The following is a 22,667-nucleotide window of genomic DNA, read 5'->3' on the forward strand; positions in this document are numbered from 1 at the left end:
GGACCAAACACTGATTTTCTTATTTTCTGCCTTCTTTAACTTTCCAGACTTATCAGCTATTCTTAACAAAGCTAACGTCTTTCTCAAGGGCCTCCACAGTCCGGGTGAATTCTGGCCAAAGGTTTAGCTTGGAACCTATTGCTCCAATGCCCCGGGCAGTGGTTCCAGTGAAGAGACAGCTAGGAGACTTATTAAAATAGAAATATCATATTGTTGGAGCCCACAAGACTACAGTGAACGCACAGCTGGCAGACCAATAGGCAGGTCCACAGGAAGTGTATACGTACAAGTACTCATGGAATAATCCATTTTGCAGAGCTGTGGGAACACTTGTCTTTTGGAAAAGTCACTGTCATATCTGTGGAAACCTTGTGAAGCCATGATTCTTCCCTTTGAAATGGTATTCGTTCCCAAAACACCTCAGCAGTATGACTTCTCCACAGGCAATAGAGCAACCTTGCTCCATTCCCCCACACCAGGAGGCCTTGGAGGGGTGGCATTCACTCTTTGTTCTAACAAATTTACATAGAGTCAATCCCACAAAATTACTTTACAAACCACATAGAAATTTCTATAGAAGACAGGCACTCAGCAGGAAGGCAGCATGCCCCCACCTCTGCTAACAAATCTGGGTGTTCCCAAAGCTGGTTATCACAAAAGAGACCGGGCGAGGAGAACGGGTGGATCCAGGATTCTGGGACATCTGGTAACTTTATCTAATGGTTTGGAATGTCAGGTACTTCCCCTTGAATGCTGGCTCTTTCCTGGGTCCGGTCACCTGTTCTGGAGTCCTGCTTTGTAAGCTTCTACCTGCCCGCCTTTGTGATTTTGATATGCGTATTATCACTGTCTTTGCCTAAGGAATTTTCCAACTGCGTCTGTAAAAACTGGAAACCTCGCGGAGAGCAGCCTTTACTCCCACTCTCCTTTTTCCTCTCACTACTTCTACTACTTCTCCTTACTTCCCCTTGCTACTTCTGCTTCTTCCCTGGCCTCCTTCTTTCTTCTCCTTATTCTTTCTGTTATTCTTCTCCGCACCCTTTGACGTCACTTTCTCCCCTCGCACGAAAAATAAAGAACATGGAGAGGTAACATATTTGAGTTCTTTTTTTTTTTTTCCCTCAGATCCTTGCCTGCCACAGACATCTAATTCTGAGCCCTGAGGGGGTACTGAGGCTGGTGCTCACGGCCCCCGGATATCTTATAGTGGAGTAGGTTTGTGCCCAGACTAGTCACTCACTGTTTTTTAAGGCCAGAGTTGGACAGATTTGGTCTCAAATGAATAGGCATATTTTCAGGCAAATGACCTAGGCAAGTTATAAGGAAAGGTTCCAAAAGAACATCAAGTAGTCAATCTGCCTCTTGGGGTTTGTATCAGAGGCTTGGCACAGGCAGAGAGTTTTCCTTTTATTTTAAGCTTGGCTGCATTTTCGAACCTGTGCAGTTATTACGTTGTCAAAAATAAAATAATGCTTCTTTGCTCATTCTGACTCAAAGAGTAGCTGTTAGGCCCAAATAGGGTGATTTGAGTTGAGGGCCAGGACAGGAGAATGGGTGAGTGCTGGAGGCCCATTCTCTTAGGGGATGCCTCACCCAGGACACCCCAGAGAGGAGCAGGTGTAACAACAGCAAAGGGAACACGCCCTGACTGATGTGGGGAGCAATCTGCGGCACTTTAGGTTTTCTGGGCTACATGGCCTGAGATAACCATGGGAAATGCTTCATTTACTACAATGAATTTTGAGTTTAAGACCTGGGTCCTCAGAGTCAAACACTGAGGATTCAGAATTTGTATACAGGGCTCCCAGGCTGTCTCCCATCGCTGGGCTCCCTTATGCTTCAAGACATTCTTTATCTGAGGATGCAACTCCATGGTCTCAGAGGGCTGCAGTACTCTGCCTCTCTCTCTGCTCTTCTCCCTTCTCCCTTTCCAATACCCCTCCAATACCCACTAAATAAATACCCACTTTCTCTGCATGGCATGCCTAATAGGTCTCTGTCTCTCAGCGGCTGTGTAGCTTCCTGCCTGGCACAGGCTGCTTTCATGGCCTGCTGTGGTCTTGTGGCCTGCTGCCCACTGCTGCCACTTGGGGACCTGCAGTGCTTTCCCATGACAGTGGAAGAACAGAGAGTATTCTTTTTATTTTTTTTTAAGATTATTTACTTTTTTTTTTTTTTTTGTTTTTCGAGACAGGGTTTCTCTGTGGCTTTGGAGCCTGTCCTGGAACTAGCTTTGTAGACCAGGCTGGTCTCGAACTCACAGAGATTCGCCTGCCTCTGCCTCCCGAGTGCTGGGATTAAAGGCATGCGCCACCATCACTATGTATACAGTGTTCTACCTGCAGGCCAGAAGAGGGCGCCAATTCTCATTATAGATGATTGTGAGTCACCACATGGTTGCTGGGAATTGAACTCAGGACCTATAGAAGAGCAGTCAGTGCTCTTAACCTCTGAGCTATCGCTCCAGCCCCCAGGCAGTGTTCTTAACTACTAATTTGCTCTGAAAATTCAACTTTTAATAAAATTTTAGAATCTCCATTTAACCAAACATCCCCTCCCTGAAGTCACTGCTTCTCATCCCAGGTCAGAATAGGCACCCTTTTAATGGAGGCCAGCAGGGTTTGGAACCTGATACATTCCCCATGAGCCTCTCTTCCTCTTCCTGTCAGCCTCACTAGACTGGGACCCTGAAGAGAGAAGGGTCCCACCCCCAGAGAAGGGTAGGACCATGCTCCGGTAGTGTGGTTTGAGGGCTGCTGGTCTTCAAGAGCTAGTTCTGGGACAGGCCCCAAAGCTACAGAGAAACTCCGTCTTGAAAAAAAAAAAAAACAAAAACAAACAAACAAACAACTGAAAGGAAATGAATAAGAACATCCAGCAATGGCATGGGAACTTCCCTTTTCAGCTCCCAGGCATCAATTCAATAGAATACTGGGATGGAAGCAGAGAGCTTTGCTGTGTCCAAGATGCCGCCATTAGTGCTAATCTGAGCAAATGGATGTGTTAAGGCCATTGCTGAAATTATCCCACTAAGGATCTCTGGGAATCTTGGGCTTGACAGATTCAACTCTCTTTTGGGTTACCTGTGCAAGTTCCTAATGAACTACTAAGAGGGAGAGACAGAGACAGAGTGGGAGATAGACAGACAGACAGAGGCAGAAACAGATAAAGACACAGACACGGAGGAAGAGAATTATAAAGGTGGTCCTTTAGAGGTGGGGAGGGGCTAGGTCATCTAGTGGAATTCGCCAGCTACAAAGGCAACCTGATGGAGCATGATGTACCGGACCAAGATAGACACCCAGCTTCTCCCAGGGCAAGAATCTTGCTTCTTCTTCTTCTGGAGTCAACTGCCCCCCCCTCTACCCCCCTTCGCAGAGAAAGGGTCATTGAAGGCAGATCTTCATGAAAATCTATTAGAGAGGCCCATGAGTTCTTTTTGTAACAGAACACAGTTGAAAATATTGACTTTGATCAAAATATATTTAATAGCGTGCATGGAATGTCTGGCTTCCTTTCTGTGGCTTTGAGGCCTTGAGGAGGTTTTTTTGTTTGCTTGTTTTAATCTGTCAAAATTTCCAACAGAGCAGATTTTCAAAGACTCTATGTGGTTATTTTGGCTGTATTTATTTTATTTTTTTAAATATTTATTATTATGTATACAATATTCTGTCTGTATGTCTGCAGGCCAGAAGAGGGCACCAGACCTCATTCCAGATGGTTGTGAGCCACCATGTGGTTGCCGGGAATTGAACTCAGGACCTTTGGAAGAGCAGGCAATGCTCTTAACCACTGAGCCATCTCTCCAGTATGATGAGAGATGTATTTATTTTTATAAGTAATCAGGAGACTATATCCATTTTCACATAAATTGATCTTACTGTGATTATTTTTGGTAAAGAATGAAGGTTACTATTGAGAGAAGAATTAAGTTTGGGGATCAGAAGAAAGCAAAGTCACGCACTTTCTCAACCTTATCTATATTCTACAACCTGCTGCACAAAAATAAATGCCTTGCACATATATTAGAGAGAATTTTAATCCTTGGCAATTTGGGAAAGCATTCTGCAGGCAAGTACCATTTCATATATAGAATTGTGTGTGTGTGTGTGTGTGTGTGTGTGTGTGTGTACTATGTGTATATACATGGTCATTCAGGAGCTTTTATGCATGCATGCAGTGTACATGCGCATGTATGAATGGCAGGTGGAGCTCGAGGTTGACACTGAATGTCTTCCTTCACTGCTCTCCATCCTATTCTTTGGGGACAGGGTCTTTACTGAGCCTGCAGCTCACTGATTCAGCCAGATTCACTGGCCAATAAGCTCCAGGGATTCTCTTAATTCCAACCCTCATGCCCAGCACAGAGGTCACAGCCATGAACCACCAAGGCTGAATTTCACTCCCAGCACAGAGGTCACAGCCATGAACCACCAAGGCTGAATTTCACTCCCAGCACAGAGGTCACAGCCATGAACCACCAAGGCTGAATTTCACTCCCAGCACAGAGGTCACAGCCATGAACCACCAAGGCTGAATTTCACTCCCAGCACAGAGGTCACAGCCATGAACCACCAAGGCTGAATTTCACTCCCAGCACAGAGGTCACAGCCATGAACCACCAAGGCTGAATTTCACTCCCAGCACAGAGGTCACAGCCATGAACCACCAAGGCTGAATTTCACTCCCAGCACAGAGGTCACAGCCATGAACCACCAAGGCTGAATTTCACTCCCAGCACAGAGGTCACAGCCATGAACCACCAAGGCTGAATTTCACTCCCAGCACAGAGGTCACAGCCATGAACCACCAAGGCTGAATTTCACTCCCAGCACAGAGGTCACAGCCATGAACCACCAAGGCTGAATTTCACTCCCAGCACAGAGGTCACAGCCATGAACCACCAAGGCTGAATTTCACTCCCAGCACAGAGGTCACAGCCATGAACCACCAAGGCTGAATTTCACTCCCAGCACAGAGGTCACAGCCATGAACCACCACCAAGGCTGAATTTCACTCCCAGCACAGAGGTCACAGCCATGAACCACCAAGACTGAATTTCACTCCCAGCACAGAGGTCACAGCCATGAACCATCAAGGCTGAATTTTACATCAGTGCTCAGGAGCCAAACTCATGTCTTCATCCATGCTTACACAGTAGATACTTTACTGATGGAGCTATCTCCCAGCCCAGTTTTTCATATTCATTAATGCACAGTTGCCCATTATATTTGCTTCTTTATATCATACAAAAATGAGCACATAAACTCTCATCTCGTGCATAATAACTGATGTTTTGACACTCTGTAAGGCAGTACTAATAAGACTTAATGAGTTACAAAAAATGTATAGTACATGAAGGAGGTAGAGGGACAAGTTCAGGGTTCCTGGGTATAGGTAGGGGGAAGTTAGGGGTGGATATACTCATGATATGTTATATATGAAATTGTCAAAGAATAAATAAAAAGATTTCTATTAAAATTGATTTTTTTTTTGGTTTTTCGAGACAGGGTTTCTCTGTGGTTTTGGAGCCTGTCCTAGAACTAGCTCTTGTAGACCAGGCTGGTCTCAAACTCACAGAGATCCGCCTGCCTCTGCCTCCCGAGTGCTGGGATTAACGGCGTGCGCCACCACCGCCCGGCTAAAATTGATTTCTTAATATTCTACTTTATTTAGAAATGACCCACACAAATAATGAATATTTATGGACTCTAACACAATATAACATTAAGATTTTATATTACTGAAAAATATTTTTCCTTTTTGAGATATTGCCTTTGTGAATCCCTGGCTGGATTAGAAATTGCTACGTAGACCAAGCTGGCCTTGAACCAACAGAGATCACCTGCCTCTATAGTTGGAATCAAAGGCATGTGCCACTGTACCTAAACCCTTCCCTCTAAAAAAGATTTTTGAAACAATGAACAGTACAAGAATAAATGTTTTTTCCATGTGCATTCACCTAATTTACATGCTGTTAGCAATTACATATAAATTGCTCATGAACATGTTATATTAACGGGATTTGAGCTAGAGATGTAGACTTTGGGTTCATCTGAAAACACAGGAGGGAATGCTACCACTACCTCACATCCCCCTCTCCAAATACACACATAGAACCAAAGATATTTGGACCTCAAAGAAGATGGGATGGGGGAAGGAGTGATGAAGCCCTTACGATTAAAGAATGAAGGATTAGCTTATCGGATGTGTTAACTTTATAGGCCAAGCAATTGTCTATCCAAATATTTCAAAACATTTTTAAGAATGTCAAACGTGGGTAATCGATATCATAGTTTCTCTCCTTAGGATCAGGGACCATCATGGAAGAAGGGTCAGAAATATCGTAAGAACCAGAGGTCAAGGAGGGCCAGAATGGAAATGTGTCTTCTGGACATGGCAGGACCGCAGCGCTCATGAACTTGCAGCAGCTGTAGTTGCCTGCACAAGTTCAAGCCAGTCAACATTCCAGAGTGGGGAGATGATCCCAAGCCTCCACCTCTAGCTGAGGATGTATTGACAATTGATGGCTACTGGGGAGACTGGTGTGGCCCCTGATAGGTCAACCATGCTCTAAGGAATAGCTCCATACCCGTGAGTTTATGGGCAGCACAAACTGGACCCAGTGTGTTACAAAAACAAACAAATAAAACAAAAAGAATGTGAAACTGGGAGGAAGGATGGGGTAGATCAGGAAGGCATAAGGAATGAATATGGTCAGAAAATATCATATTTACATACTCAATTCTCATAGACTTAGTAAAAGAATATTACATTTAAAAATGGTGTTAAAGGAACTATAAAGACAATTGGGAAGAAACGTGGTGGTTGGTGATGGTTTGTCCCAAGGGAGCAGAATGTAATATGCTGACTTTTGTTTTCTTTTCACAGCCAGAGAGACTTATGGGTCAACAATAAGGCACTTGTGATCAATTGGATTTTTAGCTAACCCATGTGTCAAGAGGGAATCTTGTATTTGGAAGAAGGCAAATGCATTTGCAAGGCAGTTTGCTACACATCTGGTCTGCATGCTGGCAACTTGTGCTTGCCTAGCTGTTACAACTTTCCTCTATGTGCTGACTCACATCTAAAAGCTTTGAAAGTAATCCCATCCTACTCCCAATTTGTTTTTCTCAGGTCACGTGAAAAGTTTAGCCTTCCTGAGAACTACTCTGGGTACTGGCCAAGAATAAAGTGTCTCTGTAAAGCTCAATGCAATCCCAGTTGCTGTGTTTTTGAAGAAAAGGCCTTTTGAGTTGGCCACATAAGTCTTTCCCCCTGTGGTATGGAATGTTCCACCAGCTAGAGCAGCAGGTAGTGTAAATGGACATTTCCTGTCCTTCCCTCTCCTATGCCTGCTCCCCATCCTAGCAGCTGCTTCCAAATTACCATATAGAGACTTAATGTTATTTACAAAAGCTCAGCAGATAGCTCAAGCTTGTTACTAAGTAGCTCTTACAACTTAAATGTCTATTAACCTATGTATTGGCCCATGGCTAGTGGCTTTACCTGTTCTCTAGCATGTCTTGCTTCTTGGACAGCTGACTGGCATCTCTTGACCCTACACTTCTCCTTCCAATCATCCTTAGTTTTGTCACCCTGCCTATACTTCCTACCTGACTACTAGCCAATCAGCATTTTGTTAAACTTCATCCATCCGTTACCCTTTGTCTTATATCAGGGTATAAAGAAACTCTGCCAGGCATGGTGATGGATGCCTATAATTGTGGTACTCAGGAAGCTAAGGCAGGAGAGTCTTGGGTTTGAGAACAGGAAACTTAGTGAGACCCCAAAGAAATGTTCTCTGACTTACCTCATCAAACACATCAGAGGACTCCCATTTTAGAAAAGTGTTCTGCCACCTGCACTGAGAACAGGGCTGGTGACCAGAAGGGCCAAGAGTCTGGGCAGACTTTCCCTTGTTGGGTTTCTTCCCTCTGGTTTTTAGCATATTAGCACTAAATCAGATTCCCCTTTCCCAGTTACATTTTTTTTCCACATAGTTGGCTGGTTTTCATGTCAGCTCGACACAGGCTAGAGTCATTTTGGAAGAGGGAGCTTCAGTTGAGAACATGCTTCCACCAGAATGGCCTGTGGGCAAGCCTGTGGTACATTTTCTTGCTTAATGATTGTGGTGGTTTGCATGCTCACAGGGCGTGGTACTATTTGAAAGGAATAAGAGATGTGACCTTTTAGGAGCAAATGTGTCACTTTGTTATCCCAAGGGCCCAAGCCAGGCCCAGAGACTCTCTCTTCTGGGTGTAGAACTTGTGGATTTCTCTAGAACCATGTCTACCTGTGTGCTGCCATGCTCCCTGCCACAATGATAACAGGCTAAACCTCAGAATCTGTAAACAAGTCCAATTAAATGCTTTCTTTTATAGGAGCAGGCATGGCAATGGTCCCTCTTCACAGCAATAGAACATTGACTAAAATGATCATTGATGTGCAGAAGCTCATCCCCTTGGGTGAAGGATCCTGGATGGTATAAGAAAGAGCAGGCTGAGTCAGACATGGGGAACAAGCCAGTGAATAGCACCCACCCATGGCCTTTGCATTGGTTCCTGCCTCTAGGTTCCTGCATTGAGTTCCTGCTCTGCCTTCCTTTGGATGATGGAGTAAGGAGAAATAAAGTCTTGCATCCTTAAGTTGATTATGGTCATGGAGCTTTATCACAGCCATAGAAACCTTAACTCATCATGGTTGACTGTGTTTTAATCATGCATATGCAACGAGTCTTCAAACATGCCCCTCAAAAGAGGGCCATAGTGTTTTCAGATGTGTGATGTACAGATCGGGGTGGAAGGATAGAAAGGGCCTGGGTACCTCGTGTCTGAATGAAAAAAAAGAAAAGAAAAGGAAAAGGACATGGCTAGTTCTGGGTTTTGGTACCAAATGAATGGAGGAAAAATAAGGGAAAGGAACATGATTATTCCTAGATATGGTGGAGGGGAAGTTGTTTTTTTTTTCTTTTTGGTTTTTCGAGACAGGGTTTCTCTGTGGTTTTGGAGCCTGTCCTGGAACTAGCTATTGTAGACCAGGCTTGGTCTCGAACTCACAGAGATCCGCCTGCCTCTGCCTCCCAAGTGCTGGGATTAAAGGCGTGCGCCACCACCGCCCGGCCTTTGTTTTGTTTTTTGAGACAGGGTTTCTCTGAAGTTTTGGAGCCTGTCCTGAAACACTCTCTTGTAGACCAGGCTGGCCTTGAACTCACAGAGATCCGCCTGCCTCTGCCTCCAGGGTGCTGGGAGAGAAAGTTTATTATAGATATGTGGGACTGCATAGCCAGAGACAGGGACATTTGGGAATTCCCAAATAGACCTAACCCTGAGCCACGTGAGGAGAGGAGGGAGGGAAAAGAAGAGGAGAGAGCAGGGGAACCAGGTGCAGCAGTTAGGAGGCCCAAAAGAGTGGAGGGATAAGCCAAAATGTCTGGATCACTGGATCGTATAGGGAAGGGGAACTTTGGGAGGAACATTACAGTCTCAGGCTGGAGAAGTTTAAGATGGGGCAGGTATGCCAGCCAGGAGGACCTGAGAGAGACAGGGAGAACCTGGCACCAGTGTCAGCTTTGATAGGTTTGTTCTAGGTTTGAGATGTAACGGTGTCCTTCTCCCAGACCCTTCTCCCAGATGCAGTTTTCATCTGTACACTTGGTACAAGCATATACTTTTCCCCCTGTCTTTTTGCTGTGCCGCCATTCACAAATACTGCATGTTTCTTTCAAATCAAAGGTTTGGAGCAAATGTGCATTGAGCAAACCTATAGGTGCCACTTATGTAGTATGCTCACTTCCTGTCTTTGTCTCACATTCTGATAATTTTCATAGTATTTCTGACTTTTTCATTAGTTATGGTGTGGTGTGATCGGTGTGGTGTGATCTAGAACCTTAGGTATTATTATTACTGTAACTGTTTTTTTTTTGTTGTTTGTTTTTTGATTTTCGAGACAGGGTTTCTCTGTAGTTTTTGGTGCCTGTCCTGGCACTAGCTCTTGTAGACCAGGCTGGCCTCGAACTCACAGAGATCCTCCTGCCTCTGCCTCCCGAGTGCTGATGTAATTGTTTTGATATTTAGTTTTGTCAATTTGACATGATGTAGAAGCACCTGGGAATAGAGGCTCCATGAGGGATTGCCTAAATCAGATTGTCTCATAATGTTTTATCACAACAGAAACGGAACTAGTACAGTACTGTGGTCTTGTGTCCTTGTGGTACTGGGGTTGAAATTCAGGCTAAATGAGAACTCTACCGCTCACATCCATCCAGCCACTTCTAAGATTATATTTTGAGGCAGTCTCTCGGTGAGCTGCCTAGCTAGGCTAGCCTTGATCTTAGATTCCTCCAGCCTAAGCTTTCCAGAGAGCTGAAACCACAGTTCTGTGGCAGCAGGCCCAGAGTGCCAAATGAGTGTCAACACAGCTCCACTGCTGTGTTGCTCCATCTCCCCAGGCCTCTGCATCTCTCTGGGATGTGACGGCATTGGAAATAGGCCAATGTGTCATCCTACAACGAATTCCTAAGTTTCAAGTCGGAGAGCAACCTGTGCTCTCAACTACTGAGCCGGCTCTCCAGCCCCAGGCGAGGGTTACTTAGCTTGTTTCCCTTTCTTGAGTGTGAATAGGTACAGCTGTAAGAAGGCACACGCATGAGAGTGCTCTTACTTTATACCGTTTATCCTGGTAGATTTGTTAGGGGTATACTTGTTAGGCTTATGGGATGCTGTGTTTAACCACTTAAAGAATATGTCCAGGCAGTTTTCCAAATCATTATCACCACCCTCACCAGCTGAGATGGGATTCCTATTCATTAATTTCTCTCTTTTCAATGATAGCTATGTTACGGGTATGAAGCGGGAACTGATGCTTTTAACCTACCTTAAGATTTATGTTAAGTATTCATGTATGCGCTACTGCTCTGTTTTGCATATCTTCTTTAGAGATATGCCTATTGAGACTGTTTGTAATTTTTAAAAAATTAACTTTCTTATGAGATTGCCTTCATTTTCTAGTTTCAACATTTTTCTAAAAGGAAATTTGCTTACGTGGCTTTCTTTCTTTTCCTGTTTTATTTTTGAGACAGGATTTCTCTGTGTAGCTCTGGCTGTCCTGGAACTTGCTCTGCAGACCAATGAACTCACAGAGATCCCCCTGCCTCTTAGGTAGTTTTCTTATTGGCTTTTAATAACTATGCATTCTGGATATGAATTGTGTACCAGATATACGAACTGATTGTTTGTGTGTGTGAGAGAGAGAGAGGGAGAGAGAGGAATTTGTATACCATCTTTTCATTTTTTAAATTTAACTGGTAAGTAAATATGGATCACTGGAAATTTTTCAGAGTACAACATGGATCAGGTACCAGGACAGGACAATCACTGAGATAAGCAAAAGATGCAAACCTGGGTGAGGATGTGCTGAGCCAAGTCGGTGCTGTAGACACAATGGTGGAAGAAGCCAGAATGGTGGACCTGAGCAGTACACAGGTTGTCACTATAGGGTGGGGCCTTGATGACTGTAAGGAGCCTCTTTAGAGGCTGCAGTGACGGCGCCTGTCATGATTATTGTGGCAGTCCTAGAAGAACAGAGCCATGGGAACACACAGTGTCACTGCCTGCTGGTGTCAATCCAGGAAGTGTGGCCAATTCCCTTAGTTAGCTCATCAGTGACCTAGATTTGGGCCAAAGACAAACAAATTGCTACTGTTCAGGATCAAAGGACTCTTAAAAGGACAGATGTTCTAGGAAGCACTGTGATTTGAGCACTCCTACAGACTGAAGGGAGCTTCCTGATGCAGTCCTGACCATTTTGAGGATTTGAATGCAGGCCCCAGTAGCTGGGCTTACTCCCCTTTGCACTGGGTGGCAGGTGGATGGACCCTGAGAACTTGTATTTGCCTCCCATACTGGGGCGCTGATGATGTCCCTGATCTATGTAACTGAGGTGATGTTACTAACTTAAACTCTGCTTGAAGTTGGAGTCGACCTTATGTCAGTCCACGTGTGTCTCCCCCATGAAGTTGCATAAGTATTGTGTTATGTTAGGGAAGAAAAGGGCTGGGAGCATCCATCTGTCATCCTCATAGACTACAGTGGCCCGGGGTGTGTAGGACCAGTGCTGCCTCAGCTCTGGGTTGTCACTCTGCCTGGGACGCTGGCTGTTTTCCTCACCAACACATACACAGTTTCGATTGCATGCCGAGTAGATGGAGTCATCATTAGAGTGTCTTAGTGAAGGCAGTTCCCTCCATCACGTCACCTCTGCAGAAGCTGGTACCTTCCACCTGCCTCACTGTGACTCCCATGGGCAGAGGCAAAGCTTCAGAGTGGCAGCTCAGGTCACTCCTGGCACTTGAGAAGGCACCCGATATGCATGTGGATATAAGCCTTGAGCTCTTGTTGTTTTGTCTTGCTTGCTGCATATCCTGAGACAGAAACAACTCAGAAGGAGCCAAAGGAAATCTTTTTATTTTATTTTTAATTGAGCAAGGCATGAAGGTACTGCTGGGAGAAGAGTGGAACCAGGCGACAGCTGTTCAGATGTGCAGAACCTGTCTGCAGCAGCTGCACTACTGTCGCCTGGAGCTGACACGCTGGAGCTAGAGCACCCTCCCCAAGGGATGGGACACTACAGGGAAGGAGGGGAGTACAAGTAAGGAGCAGTCTCCATCACCCTTAGGCAGCCTTGCAGCTGGATTTTGTCAGGGAGTGTGTGCCTTCCCAAGGCACGGTGTAGATCTGGAAGGAGCAGAGGGTCTTCTGCAAAAGGGGGCAAAGAGAAACAATCAGCACAACAATGTAGTTAAAAAGAGAAGTTCGCATCCCAGGATGATGGAACAGCTGTGGAATGACGGACGGAAACTCTTTCCCTCTTCTAAGTCCCAGGGCACTCAGCAGGATCTGCTCATCGCTGCTCCTATGTGTGTCCCCTTTCCTGGCTCCATGATTCCACATTCTTCAGCTCCAGCACAACTTGTTAAAGAGTAGCTTGTGTGAGGCATGGGAGCCCGGGACAGGATTAAATAGAGTCTTTCTTTCCAGTAAGAATCCTGTAGCTGCCTCTAGTCCAGTAAGGATAATTGTCCCCTTAGTATCCCAAATTCCAGGATAAATTCATTCAGCAATCAAACCACTTATGTGAACACACTTTCTTTCCCTAACTCTATATGGGTACAGGTCTGTATTGGCATGATCTTACATGTGCCAAACATCTACCTGTAGATGCTCCGGAATCACTACTCCCTAGATATGCACTTCTCCACTTGTGTACACAGACTCTCCAAATGTACCCATTCCCACTCAAATCATATTCACCAATCCGTTTTCCTGTGGGATTGCTCTTAGGCCCTATCAGGTACATACCCTCATCAGATGAGGCTGGTCGTGGAAAGGACATTCTGCCAAGTTTGGCTGGGACTTGGTGCATGTGGTTCGGCCTACCATCACATCCAAATAGTAGTTTACTCCAGCCACGATCTACACCGAAAAGACAATAGTCCCGTTAAGTCAATATATACAGCCACCTTACATCACAGAATTACCTAGTTTACCTAGGCCTTATGCCTGCATTGTTGAGAAGCCAGAACTCTCACAGAGAATACAAGCCAACTCTTCCAGACAAGTAGCCTCAGGCCCTGCAGGTAATTGTTTTATTCTAAGCAACCCTGACAAAGTGGCATATGTAGCTGAGTAAGAGGAAAAGAAGCAGGGCAAAAAAAGCAGAAGCCAGGCTGACAAACCCTTTAGTGGGTCAGGAAGGAAAGAACCAAATCTGGGGACACAGCCAGGGTGTTGCTCTGGGAGCACAGAGTTGTTTGGATCAGAAGCAAAGGCTCTGGGCTGCAGTGTGGGATTAGCTCAAGCCTGATGACTGTGGCTTCCTCTGGCTGAAGACATTGTAGCCCTGGAGCAAAGCCAGACCTTCTTCCCCATCACAGCAGGAAGCCTAGAGGGAACCCATTCCTTTTATTTACCCCGACTCCCTCCTTCCGGGGACAAGAGGGTGTGAGATGCTCCCCACATAGGGATGTTTCAAACCAAAGGAAGAACTGCCATTAACGGCTTCCTCTTTCAGTGAGATTGTCCAGGGAGAATTTCCTTAAGCATGTCACATCATTCTCCTGTATGCCTTCCGTTTGCAATTTAAGAATAGAGCTTATCTGTCTCCCGGGACAGGGCACCCCAGACCAACTTGTCAGAATTGTGAAGCAGACTGAGGGACCTGAGGAGGGCTGCTGGCTAAGATTGCTGTCTTAGGGCAATTACCAATTTCTGAGGCTGCTCCCACGGACATTCCAGGGCCAGAACAGTTAGATGGCACCTTCTGAGAAGACCCAAGATGGGGCTTGCCTAGTGCCCTGCGTCAACAGTATATGGCCAAGAGACTCTGCATCAGTCTACACAATCACATGTCCCTTAAGGATGGGGGCCTCTCCCGAGAAATGTGTCCCATGGACACTGTGGAGAATCAAACCATACATGTACAAGCTAAAGTGGCTGTAGCATCGTCTACCGTGGGGGGACCACCCCATACACACCAGATCATGTGGCACCATGCTCACCACAGCTGGCTGGGCCATTCCACATTGCTAAAGACAGCAAGGCACAGCAAGCACTACTCAGAGAAAGGCAAGTTGCCGGACTGATTGGAAATAGCTCATGCCGGCAGAGTCTAGGAACTCTGGAGACCAGCTAACTAAGTGAGGTTTTGAGTGAAGGAACTACGTGTCTGTTTGGTATGTAGAGAATGCCCCTGTTTTCAGGAAGTGTTGACATTCACAAACGTGCACAAAAACACACACTCAGGTACACGTGCGTCTGGGTAGAGCGCAGAGATCAGAGCAAACGTGGCTAAGCGTTTACTGGAGGGACAGGAGAAAATCTGCGTGCCAGTCGTAAGAAGTTTAAAGAAGGGCGCTTACTCAGTGAGGGCAGATGCAAGCAAGGCCTACTTATCCTTCTCCCAGGTCATTAACCCCAGGAGGCTGGTGGCGGCTAACTCAGCGCAGGAGACTCTAACCTACAGCTTTGGTGCCTCTCTTCGGCAGACTTTTAGAAACAGAACTAAGAGGGTTGGTGCCCACCCGCAGTGCTCTTCTGGGTTCCAGGATAAACCAGAGGGGTAATAACCCTGGAAACACATTGAGGAGGGCTGAGAAGCAGGGAAGGAGGTGGACCGCTCCCGTGAGAAGCACTGGCGGCAGTGGCCAAGTTTCTGCAGACGCGAACCGCGCCCTGGCCAGGGGCGCCTGGTTAGGACTGCCCGAGAGCAGGGGGGCATCGGGGGGACACTCACCTGCTTACGGGCTCTCAACACCTGCATGGCGCGGCTGTGGTACGCGTCGTTGCTGCCCTTGTTGTACTCGCTGATGGCGAAGTCCACCGCTCGCTGCACGCCCTCTTCGTTGACATTGGCCTCCTGCAGGCCTCCCAACAGGCGCGGACTCTGCTTGGGGGTCGCGGCCGAAGCCAAGGCCAGGGCCGCCATCAGGATCAGGGGGGCGCGTAACGGGTTGGCCATGGTTGGCTGGGACAAGGGATGGTACTCCAACTAGACTCGGAGTTGCGGCTGAACTGAAGCTACTAACAGCGCGCAGCTTTTACCCAATTGACAGACTTGGGGACGAGCCCTCTGCTCCCGGCTCCTCCTTTTCCGGCTACCACCCTCTCCTCTTCTTCCGTCCCGCCCCTACTCCCTACTCCCGGCCCCGCCTCCTCCGTACCATCCCTCCCCCTTCTTTAGTTCTCCCTTCCCCTCCCTCCCTTTCTGGTCTCTCTAGCTCGGAGCTGTCGGAGCAGGCCAACTCCTACTCCCCCGCCCTTCCCCCACTCAGCCGCGCCCTTCTAGCCTCGCCCTTACTTCTTCACTCTTAGCTCTCTGTTTTTCCCAGTTTCTCTTCTCCAGGACCCTGTTCCACAGCTTCCCCTTTCACTCTTGGTTCCCAGTTTCTTTAAAGTCTGGTTTCAATAGAGAAGCCATTGCTTTCCAAACCCTAAAATGCCCATGACTTCTGAACTCTGTTTTTCCAGAAAGGAAAAGGGCAATCAGCCTTTAACTTCCTAGGTCTTCAGAGTTCAGCCTTGATCTGCGAGTACTCACTGTCAGGAAAGACTCCGAGCAGGGCTGTTATTGCAAGTGCCTGCCGGACTTGTCCTAAGACACTTCCTTGTCAAAAGAAGAGGAATTGACCCTGAGAGGTGGGGAGTGGGAAAGAATCTAGGTCTGTGTTGCTACTTATTATCCTTAAAGAAACCATTCCAGGTATCTTCCTGAGCAAGCCAGGAGCAGGAGACAGCAGCACAAATGGCCAAGCCTTGGACAGACATTGCAGCAGGCTACCCAGTAGTGATACAACATGAACCTCCTGTGTCTTTCACGCTTCCTGATAGACAGGTTAAAAACTACTGATGTGAGAGATTGGGCATGGTGTCTCATGTTTTTAATTCCAGCACAGGGATGGCACAAACTGGTGGACCTCTGTTAGCTCAAGGCCAGGTTGGTACGTCTGTACTTGCAGGTAGCCAGAGCTACACAGTGAGATCCTGTTATATATATATAGTATGTATGTATATATATAAATATTTATTATGTATACAATGTTCTGTCTGTGTGTATGTCTGCAGGCCAGAAGAGGGTACTAGATCTCATTACAGATGGTTGTGAGCCACCATGTGGTTGCTGGGAATTGAACTCAGGACCTTTGGAAGAGCAGGCAATGCTCTTAACCCTGAGCCATCTCTCCAGCCCAGATCCTGTTCTTAAAACAAAACAAACAAAACAAGAACAACAACAAAAAAACAAGCAAGCAAACAAACAACAACTCAATTCCCAGTGTTCCTTGTTTCTAAACGGGGAAAGTACTGTTGAATCTCCTCACCTGAACCGTGGCTATTCCCTCACCTGGTGCTGTTTTCCTTATCTGGGTGGAACTCCTTGTCTGTTTAAATTCTAAAGAAACCACCAGGCGGTGGTGGTGCACGCCTTTAATCCCAGCACTCGGGAGGCAGAGGCAGGCAAGACCTCTGTGAGGTCGTAGATAGACCAGCCTGGTCTACAAGAGCTAGCTAGTTCCAGGACAGGACCGAAAGCTACAGAGAAACCCTGTCTTGAAAAAAAAAATCCTAAAGGGACCTCTCGACTAATGGCTAGTGATGCCCATCTCTCCCTCTCCTTATCTTTCTACAGAGCATTATAATTATTGATGACCCCTCCTGCACTACCACCAGCGCAAACCTTAAAGTTTGGCTACACGGTACTAAAGTCACCATCATGGGTAGTTAACGGATGTGGGAAATGGGACCAGCCTGAGAGAACATGTGTTCTAAATGTTAAAAATACAAAGAGAATCTAAAAAATTAATATGCACACTAAGGGATATAAGCTATTTCCCTAAGGATCATTATTATATGTTGGAATTATATTTGACAGGTTAAATAAAACATTAGAATATTCAATGTTTGTAAGTGTTTTTTTTGACTTGAATACTTAAGACCAGGTGATTATAATACTTGGAAAGAATACCTAGTTTTCACCGTCTCACCGGGAGTGAGGTATTTTTAATGTATGTGTGCAAAAATTATTTTATTGAGTACATACAAAATCTAAGATGTGTCTGACCTCAGAATGCTCGCTGGTGCTTCTGTGGTCTCTATTGGTGCTGGCTGGATCCTTGCCAGTCCATCTGTTCCTGGAGACTCTTCTTCTATCTACTTTTAGACTTCCTGTAAACATGCAGAATCAGCCACGTCTGGTCCTTTGGTGCAGCAGCATCGTGAGGTTCCTTTGTACTAGTTCCTTAACCTGATTGTTAGTTCTCTTTCTCCAGCAAAGCAGATGTTCCAGTGGGTACTGTATAGGCTGATGTATCCTCCAGCTCAGGAGAAGGCAATTCTGGCCTCTCTATGGACCCTGGGAGTAAACAGGGTAGAGCTGAGCTGGGTGCAGGTAGATGGTATTGTTTCTTCTTTCAACCACACACACACACTCTCTCTCTCTGCGCTTGAAAATGGCCCTGTGAAGCAAAGTGAAGGTGTCTGGTTTTGACACATATGCTGGAAGGCCCTGGGCCCTTAAAGGGTACCAGGAGGGATTATGTTGGGGGAGGAAGGTACTGGTTACTCCTTGTCATCCCTGCTCTGACCTTGAGTCTGGGCTCCGAATGAGACCCTGGATCATCAGGAATTTAACAGGTACCAACAGTATTACTAATGAGTATGTTCAGGGTTCGAATAGGGAACCTTGAGTCGTGGCCACCAGCTAACTCCACTCTGAGTTCCAGAGTAATAATGTTCATGTTGCTCTATTGGGTAAAGGAGCTGTGGTAAGCATGGTATTTGCCATTTGTAAAGCAGAAATCTTCAAACAGCTGTGTGGATGTTTCCCTGGATAAATAGGAAGAAGGAAGCAGACACAAAGCCAGGAAAGAGGCTGCATCTGGTGAGGTCTCTCTGAGCAGAATGCTGGCAGGCACCAGGGTCTGCTGGGCCTCCACCCTCAGGAGCATTGTTGCACACAGCAGGTGAATTGAAACGGGGGAGGGGGTTAAACCTGCCTTATCTCATCATCTGTTACTAGAAAGATGTCCAGGGTGGACTAGTGTGTGAGAACACGTTGGAGAGAAATGGTGTATGTGTTGACATCCAGGATCACACTGCCTCTCATCCCCCTTTATAAGGCTGGCACAGATTCATTTGGGAGAATAGATGACCTGAGAGGGACACCTCTGATCCCCAAGGGACAGACACTACTGTAAGGAGCATTTCCAGTCAGGTGCACTAACTAAGAGGTGAAAGGTGAGGCAAATCTTGGGCCAAGTGCCTGCCCATTCTTCATCTAGCTCACTTGGAGGCAGGGGCGACAGGCTTCAGTGGCTGTAGCTCAGCAGGAAAGAGCAGTTTGTGTCCTGCAGCCTGCAGCTTCTAGATAAGCTACAGACGCCCCAGAGAAAGAGGAAACCAAGAGATGAGCCACATGGCTGCATAAAGTATAAAGGAGTTGACCTGTCCGGGACAGAAACATGACTCCCTTCTGACAGAGAAGACTCGGGTAACCCTGTTCTCTCTCGGCTTGTGTGGATGTTGGTTTCTTGATCTGAATTAGAGAGGATATTAAGAAGTGATAGAAAGTCTCTATCATAATAAATGGATATTCCCTGGGCCTGGTGGGGGCAGGCCTGTAATCCCAGCTACTGAGGAGGCTGAAGCAGGAGGATACAAACTTCAGGGTTAGCCTGGACTACATAGTGAGAACCTATCTCAAAATATAAAGTAAAAAGGGGGCTGGAGATGTAGCTCAGTCATAGAGTGCCTGCTTAGCATGTGTGAAGCCCTTGGTTTAATTCCAAGTACCACACATAAACAAACAAACAGTGGATGTAAAATAATGCTATTTTTAAGTAAGTGGCCAAACAGATAAACCATTACCCAGTGTTGCTGGAGACAAGATCAAATAGGTTTAGAGTTGAGATCCTGAATATTCAAGGTTTGATCTATTAGAAGTAAAGTATCCATGGTCGCTGCTTTGAGTGATCAAATCATAGACTTGGTGGTCTCCCTCTCAAAACAGGAGAGCCTGAAGCTTCCCCGATGGAGAGCTTGGGGTTCCTTGGGGTTGAGCTCTTAAGTCCCTTGTGCACACACTTTTGTGCTCTCTCTTTTCTCTCCTTTTCCTATCACCAGCTCAGGGTGACATGAAGCACTTCCAGGCCATGTGCTCACTTCAGTGTAGTGTTAGGCTGGGGTGGGACTACCTCCTTATCCCTGGACACTACGATGCATCCCATGTAGAGAGAATGTGAGTGGCCAGTGCCTGGTGTTTGCCACCTGACCGCTCCACACTTCACAGGAAGGTAGAGAGTCCTGGTACTTTCCACTCTGGTAGTCCTGACTTCAGGTTGCCTCGTATTCTCAGACTGTTTACAAGAGTAGATACAGTAACGGATGTGCCACAACCTAGAGGAGGGGCACAGGGAAAGGACGTCTGGGGACACAGGCAGCTGGCTGGGGCAGCAGGCTGCTCCACCCATCTCCCTGGGCCTCAACTCACAGGCTCCCACAAGGAAAACAGGATGGATGGCTTGGGTTGAGCAATCCCTTGGCAGGATTGATTCCCCGGTGATCAGAAGTTTTGTCCAACCCACAGGCTGGTCGTCTGCCTTTCAGGGTTCTGCAAGTGAACCTTAGCACCTTTTACACACTGTCACAGCAAGTGGCTCCTGCCCTGCCTGCTCAATGGATTCCTGAATGTTGGGACTAGAGTTCAGAGGTCACTTAGGCAGTCCTGTGTTCTCTCCAGGGCTCTCACCTCCTTTCTTACCTTCACTAGGTAGCTGGTTCCAGTGTCCAAGACCCTTCTTTTCCACGATCTTCTCCACTCGGCTGTGACTTTGATTCTCTGTCTTGTCCTTACCAGACGTCGACTGGCTCCGGTTCAGCAGAGAATCCTGCTAATCTGTCAGTTGGGAGAGCCTCCACCCTTCATATCTGACCACCACTATCTAGTTCCTCATCCTCCCTCAATGTCCACTTACTGTTTTCACTCCTAATCTCTGTGAGTTCCCTTTAGCTGGAAACCCCACCACTAATGTCTTTCCATTTTTCCATCCCTCAGCTCCCCCCACTGCAGCCCCTTGACTGTCATTCTCTGCTTTCCTTGCTGTGTTTGGAGTTGACAGCCACTCCCCTCTCTCTGTCCTACAGCCATTGTGCTAGCCTCCTTTCTTACAGCCATGAATCAAGACCTGAAGATTGAACACAGCTTTTTGTGCTGCCAACCCTTGTCTTGCCTACCCGATGGTGAAAATACTCTTCCTGCTTGGAGACTAGGGAAGGTCAGGGGGCAAATGGAGAGTGATCAAGGAAGGGGCAGGCTGCAGTGGGAAGTGGGATCTGGGGGCATTATTCCTTCAACATTTTATTGTGAAATATTTCAAAATTATAGCAAGACCATCAGACATCTATACATTCATGTCCATCAGCCTGGCGTTCATTCGTCGTAGACTGCATTTACTTCCGTTTGTCTGTCCATCTGTCCCTCTCTTTCTGTCCTGAAATGCATCTTTCACTGCATGCGTTTTGTAGTTGCAGACACTAATACATCCCGCCCCCGAACATCCAGTGTGCAAGTCTCTAACTAGAGCTGGGGATTTATCTGTAGTGCTTTCGTGTGCTGTAAACCTATAATGAAATGTACAGATCTGAGGTGCACTTTCACTGAATTTTTCAGGTATGTACCCCTGTGTCACACCCCCATGGGATGCAGGAAGGGCCTTCACTACCTCTTCAGTCAGTTTGGATCTTCACCTGGCATACCGACAGCTGATGGTATTTGTACTATGATTCATTTTTGCCCCATGTTCTTGTAACTGGACTTGTATAGTATGCTGGCCTTCATGTCTGGTCCTTTTCACTTCAGTGTGATGTTTTTAGGATTGCCATGGTGACAAGCTACACACGACTCCATATTTGGTTGCCATGATGAGCCTCCTTCCCCAGAGAGTCTCGGGATGGATCTGGTCTTGGGCATAGGTTGAGAGTGGCCATTGGCTGTTCTGTCTTCTCTGTTTCCTGTTTTTCTTCTTTTTGTTTCACTTGGAATAAAACCTTCCCTGCTTCCGTATTTTAACTCAAGTTGAATATAGAAGGGAAAAAAGATAACAAAAAATGGAGCAAAACCCAACTTGATGCAACATTGAGCATCTTTTCCCAGCCCTTCTCCTATATTTGAAAATAAAAGTAGATGTTTAAAGATTAAAGTATGTCTATTATAAAAACAAACACAAAGTAAAGGGATACAAACAGGAAGTAAACTGCACGTATGCATGTAAATTTGTATGTGGTATGTGTGTGCACATGTGCCTTCATGTGTACACATTTGTCTGTGGATACATGTGTATTTTAACCGCACTAAGATCATGTGGGGGTTATAATTTGATGTGGCTTCTTTTTCACTACTTATGTCATGAACATTTTTTCATATGTCAGATGGTCTGTTTTGTTCCTTCCGTCTGCTTTACACAGTGTATAGTTTTCTTCAATGTTAACCTTTTAGATAGTTTCTAGTTTGGAATTCTATAGCAAATCATGCTGTGACATACATTTTTAAATTTTATTTTAAAGGATTTACTCCTACTCCTTGAAAACTTTTAAGATGTATACATTTCAAATTAACCACATCTACCCTGACTCCCTCTCTCCAGTTTTCCCTGTTCCCTCATATATCTCCCTTCTAGTTCTCCCTCTTTTAAAAATTTTACCCACTGAGTTCACTTAGTATTGTCCATGTGCACATGGATTTGGGTCATCTACTAGGGCATGGGCAATCTACCAGTGGTCACTCCCAAAGAAAAGTGACCCCTCTTACCCACTACCCATCAATGAACACTCACAATAGGCAAAAAAATCTTAGTTCAATTTAGATTGTTTGCTTTCTATAACTGAAATTTTAAGTCAGAAGATCTTGCATGCTTTGAGTGTCTGTGTACGTGTGTATGTGTGTGTTTGTGTGTGTGTGTGTGTGGAGTGTAGTGGTAATGTGTACATGTACATGTGGAGGCCAGAGGTTGACATCAGATGTCTTCCTCAATCACTCTCTCCATCTAAATTTCATTATTTACTCTCTCTCTCTCTCTATATATATATATGTGTGTGTGTGTGTGTGTGTGTGTATAACAA

General features: G+C 46.0%; 1 protein-coding gene across 1 annotated transcript; it reads right to left on the bottom strand.

Annotated features, from left to right (window-relative positions):
• Positions 1-12,446: 12,446 nt before the first annotated feature.
• LOC126512064 (cystatin-C-like) lies at positions 12,447-15,631 on the bottom strand. The gene is made up of 3 exons (XM_050159627.1): positions 15,292-15,631; positions 13,359-13,472; positions 12,447-12,755 (listed from the first exon to the last, which is right to left on the bottom strand). The coding sequence occupies exons 1-3, from the start codon at positions 15,514-15,516 to the stop codon at positions 12,672-12,674; spliced, it is 423 nt and encodes a 140-aa protein (XP_050015584.1). The 5' UTR covers positions 15,517-15,631; the 3' UTR covers positions 12,447-12,671.
• Positions 15,632-22,667: the final 7,036 nt, after the last annotated feature.

The sequence above is a fragment of the Alexandromys fortis genome, unplaced genomic scaffold (assembly GCF_014885135.2).
Source record: "Alexandromys fortis isolate MF-2015 unplaced genomic scaffold, M_Fortis_MF-2015_v1.1 scaffold_115, whole genome shotgun sequence".
NCBI classification, from domain to species: Eukaryota; Metazoa; Chordata; class Mammalia; order Rodentia; family Cricetidae; genus Alexandromys; species Alexandromys fortis.

What these genes read in the sequence shown, in the direction of transcription:
- LOC126512064 (XM_050159627.1), bottom strand. Translation starts at nt 15,516, where the DNA reads ATGGCCAACCCGTTACGCGCCCCCCTGATCCTGATGGCGGCCCTGGCC. An exon ending in TGTTGAGAGCCCGTAAGCAG is followed by an intron (nt 13,473 to 15,291) that starts GTGAGTGTCCCC and finishes TTTTCGGTGTAG; the next exon opens with ATCGTGGCTGGAGTAAACTA. An exon ending in ACCAGCCTCATCTGATGAGG is followed by an intron (nt 12,756 to 13,358) that starts GTATGTACCTGA and finishes CCCCTTTTGCAG; the next exon opens with AAGACCCTCTGCTCCTTCCA.